Genomic DNA, 6,000 nt, shown 5'->3' on the forward strand with positions numbered 1-6,000 from the left:
AATCAATGTGATACATCACGTAAACAAAAGAAAAGACAAAAAACCACATGATCATCTCAAAAGATGCAGAAAGAACATTTGACAAAATTCCACATCCATTCATGATAAAAACTCTTACCAAAGTGGGTACACAGGGAACATATCTCAACAGAGTAAAAGCTATGACAAACCCACAGCCAATATAATACTCAATGGTGAAAAGCTGAAAGACTTCCCACTAAAATCTGGAACAAGACAAGGATGCCCACTCTTACCTCTTCTATTTAACATAGTATTGGAAGTCCTAGCCATAGCAATCAGACAAGAAAAAGAAATAAAAAGTATCCAAATTGGAAGGGAAGAGGCAAAATTGTCGTTTTATGCAGATGACATACTATATAGAAAACCCTAAAGAATCCACAAAAAAACTACTAGAAATAATAAGCAAATTCAGCAAAGTAGCAGGATACAAGATTAACATATAGAAACCAGTTGCATTTCTTTACACTAACAACAGAATATCAGAAAGGGAATGTAAACAAACAATATTATTTAAAATCTCACCCAAAAATATAAAATATGCTTGAGAATAAACCTGACTGTGGAGGTAAAAGACTTATATGCTGAGAACTATAAAACATTAATAAAGGAAACTGAAGGTGAGTCAAAGAAATGGAAAGATATCCCATGCTCATGGATTGGAAGAATTAACATTGTTAAAATGGTCATACAGCCCAAAGCAAACTACAGATTTAATGCAGTCCCTATCAAATTACCCATGACATTTTTCACAGAACTAGAATAATCCTAAAATTTATATGGAACTATTAAAGACCCAGAATTGCTAAAGCAATCCTGAAGAAAAAGAACAAAGCAGGAGGCATAACCCTCCCAGACTTCAGACAATACTACAAAGCTACAGGGGTATTGGCACAAAAAACAGACATATAGGTCAATGAAACAGAATAGAGAGCCCAGAAATAAACCCACACACCTATAGTCAATCTTCAACAAAGGAGGAAAGAATATACAATAGGAAAAAGACAGTCTCTTCAACAAGTGGTGCTGGGAAACTTGGACAGCCATATGGAAATCAATGAAGTTAGAACATACCCTCTTCACCATACATAAAAATAAACTCACAGTGGCTTAAAGACTTAAGACATGACACCACAAAACTCCTAGGACAGATCATAGGCAAAACATTCTCTGACATAAATCATACCAATGTTTTCTTAAGTCAGTCTCCCAAAGCAATAGAAATAAAAACAAAAAGAAACAAACGGGACCTAATCAAACTTACCAGCTTTTGCACAGCAAAAGAAACCATAAACAAAGAGACAACCTACAGAATGGGAGAAAGTATTTTCAAACAATGAGACCAATAAGAGCTTTATTTCCAAAATATACAAATAGCTCATACAACTCAACAAAAAAACAACCCAATTGAAAAATGGGCAGAAGACCTAAATAGACGTTTTTCCAAAGAAGAAATACAAATGGCCAATAGGCACATGAAAAGATGCTCAACATTGCTAATTACTAGAGAAATGCAAATCAAAACTACAATGAGGTACCACGTCACACCAGTCAGAATGGCCGTCATTAAAAACTCTACAAATAACAGATGCTGGAGAGGGTGTGGAGAAAAGGGAACACACCTACACTGTTGGAATGTAAGTTGGTACAGCCTCTATGGAAAACAATATAGAGGTTCCTCAGAAAACTAAAAATAGAATTACCATATGATCCAGCAATCCCACTCCTAGGCATATATCCAGACAAAACTCTAATCCAAAAAGATACATGCACCCCTATGTTCACAGCAGCACTATTCACAATAGCCAAGACATAGAAACAACCTAAGTGTCCGTCGACAGATGAATGGATAAAGAAGATGTGGTACATATATACAATGGAATACTACTCAGCCATAAAAAAGAATGAAATAATGCCACTTGCAGCAACATGGATGCAACTAGAGATTGTCATACTAAGTGAAGTAAGTCAAAGAGAAAGACAAATACCATACGATATCACTTATATGTGGAATCTAAAATATGACACAAATGAACCTATCTACGTATGAAACAAAAACAGACTCACAGACATAGAGAACAGACTTGTAGTTGCCGAGGGGGAGGGGGTTGGGGAGGGATGGAATGGGAGGTTGAGGTTAGCAGATACAAGCTATTATATATGGAATGGATAAACAACATCCTGCTGTATAGCATGGAGAACTATGTTTGGTATTCTGTGATGAACCATAATAGAAAAGAATTTTTAAAAAGAAAGAAAGAAAAGTTCTTCACTAATGTGGTTTTGTTACTAATTAGTCTCTGAATGTTATTTATTATATCACTTAATTGTTGTGAGTTTTTCATAGATCTTCATTTTCTATTTCCTAGGAAGGAAAATTAGAAGAGGTGAACACAATCTTAGCCATTCATGACAACTATAAACACGAATTCTACAATGATGACTCTTGGGTTGAATTTATTGAGCTAGATATTGATGACCCTGATGAAAAGACTGAAGGATCAGACACAGACAGACTTCTAAGCAATGACCATGAAAAATCACTTAATATCCTTGGGGCAAAGGATGACGACTCTGGACGTACCAGCTGTTATGAACCTGACATTCTGGAGACTGATTTCAATGCCAATGACATGTGTGATGGTACCTCAGAGGTTGCTCAGCCACAAAGGTTGAAAGGGGAAGCAGATCGCTTGTGCCTTGACCAGAAGAATCTAAATAACTCACCTTCGAATGATGCTACCCCTGCTAGCCAGCAGCCCAGTGTTATCCTAGGAGAGGAAAACAAACCAAGATCACTTCTTATTGGCAAAACTGAGTCAACTCATCAAGCTGGCCATACACAGCAACAGCTCAGCAATCCAAGTTCATTGGCAAACATCGACTTTTATGCCCAGGTAAGTGACATTACACCAGCAGGGAGTGTGGTCCTTTCCCCGGGCCAAAAGAATAAGGCTGGGATCTCCCAGTGTGACATGCATCCAGAAGTCGTCTCACCCTGCCAAGCAAACTTCATCATGGACAACGCCTACTTCTGTGAGGCAGATGCTAAAAAGTGCATCGCCCTGGCCCCTCATGTCGAGGTTGAATCACATGTAGAGCCAAGCTTTAACCAGGAAGACATTTACATCACCACGGAAAGCCTTACCACTACTGCTGGGAGGTCTGGGACAGCAGAACGTGTTCCAAGTTCTGAGTTGCCTGTCCCAGACTATACCTCCATTCATATAGTACAATCTCCACAGGGCCTCGTACTCAATGCAACTGCCCTGCCCTTGCCTGACAAAGAGTTTCTCTCATCATGTGGCTACGTGAGCACAGACCAACTGAACAAAATCATGCCGTAGCTTTTCTTCGATTTCCCATGAGCTACATATTTAATGAGTTACCTATTTACTCTAGCAAAGAGTTGGCTAGGGCATGAATGCTTAAACCAAAACAATGTTTAAACATTTTTTGGAGGGGGGTGGGAGTTGAGGGTGGGGGATACGGATTCTAAATGGCTTTTCCTGAAGTGTTGAAACATGATATTAAAGAAAAAGAAGAAGAACCCTTCATCAGATAGATATTCTTGTTGTGAATTGTAAATATTTTAAAGAATTGTCTCAAAGACTGTTTAGTGGCAGTGATTGTCTTGTTCTTGTGGGTGTTAATTTTGTGCTACTAAGCATTGAATGGCTATGTTTTTTAATCTATAGTTAATCATGCTTTTTGAAAAAGCGAAAAATCAGGTGGCTTTTGCAGTTCAGGACGATTGAATGCAAATCATAGCACAGGCTAATTTTTTTTAATAATTGGGAACTAAAATTTTAGGTAAGAAGACAAGAAATAGTTTGGATATGTAAAACATTTATTTTGACATAAAATGGATAAAGGTATTTTTAATAATTTACACTTTAAGCATGGCTATTTTCTATTACACTATACACGGTGTACTGTAGCTCATGCCGACCCATCTAAAGAATGTAGTAACTGCAGTCTAAAGCTGGTTTAATGCTTTGGTCAACGCACCTGAAGAAAAACTAGTTTTTTACAAGGCCCTTTTTATACCTCCTAAAACTCTTTAAATGATTCTAAAATGATTGTAGTTAGCTGCATTATTGGAATGTGTTCATCTTATCTGAATTTGTAAACAGATATTTGTTAATTTAGAAAACTTTAAAATGTTTGCACAGATCAACTTATCATGAACCAAAAAAACCCAAAAAAACCCCACAACACAAATGAACAAAAAGGTTTTTCTTACCCAAGTTTTGGTTCATGTCAGAGCACTGCATACTAAGAGAATAGAAATCATAGCTGGTTCCTATTGACCCAGAATGCTTAATCACTGCAGTGCACGGGGAAGGAGTTTCTTAGTGCACTCAGATCATGAGAGTCAAGCCTTAGAACCTCGGCCACAGTGTCTCTTAGTTCATATTTACCTAAGGAAGGAATAGGTACAAGAAGCATTTTGTAAGTTGAAGCTGGTCGAAGTGAAGTTAACCAGATCATGGAATAAAAGTTCAAGAAAAAGCTTTTTCTTTCACAGCCTATAGCCAGACACATACTCATTATTCATGGTAGCAAAAAAAGAGAAAAAACAAGATTTTAAATCCCCAAGATAATTAAAAAATTTATTTAAACCCATAGCAGAAACTTTCTTCCTTACCAAATCTTTTGTAGGATTTACTTAAAGTAATAAAAGAAGTTTCATCATTTTTTACTTCCCCTCTGAGTGGATTGGCCTTAAAGCGGGTAGTCAAAAGAAAAAGAAGCAGCCTGAGTAAATTATAAGTTATTGTTCAATATCTTAATAACCTAAACATCATTCATAGGAGCACTGGGATTGCTCCTCAAAAGGTTTGTCAAAAAGAGAAGACTCATCTCACTCAAGAATGCTTCTCACTTAAGTATTTTTTAAAGGTTAATAAAACTTTAAAGTTAGCTTTAACTTAAATAATATTTGCCATACCTTTTTAGTAAAAAAGCTTAATGGTTGGCGATTTTAAATTCCCTCTTTCTTGCAGGAAGGACAGTGAAAAGCTAGAATTGGGTGTTTAAAGTTCAACATGTTACTTTGTAATAGATGTTTAATAGATTTTCTGCTACCTTGCTGCTACGGTTTTCTCTAAGAGCTGCATAATTTAGTTTCATAGACAGTTTCATCAATGTAGAACCTAATTCAACTAAAAACTGTGTGTTTGGGAAAACTATCTTACTATTTTACAATAGGCTGACAACATTTCTATAGCCAAAAATAGCTAAATACCTCAATCGGTCTCCGAATGTCATTTTGGTACTTTGCTGGCCACACAAGCCATTATTCACTAGTATGACTAGTTGTGTCCTGCAGTTTATATTTAACTTTCTTTATGTCTGTGGATTTTTTTCCTTCAAAGTTTAATAAATTTATTTTCTTGGATTTGTGATGGTATGCTTCTATTGTCAAACACCCACAGGAAAAGCATCCTAAATTAGACTGCATACTCAGTTCTTCTTCTTGTAAGGGGAGCATAGCACAGTTCGTTTAAACACAGTAGCAATGTGTGTGAAGATTTTTTTCTGTGCTGAAATATAGAGCAGAGAAGACAGCTCCGACCCTTTTTTTATTTTGAATAAACACAAGCCCAGCTCAAAAATATCCTGCTGGCTTGCTTGGACTCTTAGAGCCATATTTTGGATGCATCAAAGCATGCATGATGTACATGGGGGTGTTTGTGACATGGGGAGAGCTTGAGCATGTTGCCTAGAAAGAGGGGAGGGGTAAACAGTTCTCCCTCTACCATTCACACATTAGAACAAGTCAGTTTGTCAGACTAGCTCCTTGTCATAATGGGAAGCCAATAAGAAGTCAAGTCTGGGAGGGAAGCTGTTTAGGTAGGTTGTGTAGGAGCCTAAGAGCAGTAAAGCCACAAAGCAGAGATTCCCCCATTGGAGGCTCCAGCTCCAAGAAGGGTGCAATCACAATAAAGTCAAATCCCATACCCACCAGGTGGGCAG

At 37.2% G+C, this 6,000-nt stretch overlaps 1 protein-coding gene across 4 annotated transcripts in view; it reads left to right on the top strand.

Annotated features, from left to right (window-relative positions):
* Positions 1–5,422, top strand: part of GHR (growth hormone receptor) — a gene marked incomplete at its 5' end in the record, with an annotated part of 274,696 nt that extends 269,274 nt beyond the window's left edge. For all 4 annotated transcript variants that reach the window (XM_082652630.1, XM_082652631.1, XM_082652632.1 and 1 more), the window contains one exon: positions 2,388–5,422. In XM_082652630.1, the coding sequence (XP_082508756.1) occupies positions 2,388–3,365 (978 nt within the window). In that variant the 3' untranslated portion in view covers positions 3,366–5,422. The remainder of the gene's footprint in view (positions 1–2,387) is intronic.
* Between the last annotated feature and the right edge of the window lie 578 nt (positions 5,423–6,000).

Source organism: Grampus griseus (assembly GCF_964374135.1).
Source record: "Grampus griseus genome assembly, chromosome: 3".
Lineage (NCBI taxonomy): Eukaryota > Metazoa > Chordata > Mammalia > Artiodactyla > Delphinidae > Grampus > Grampus griseus.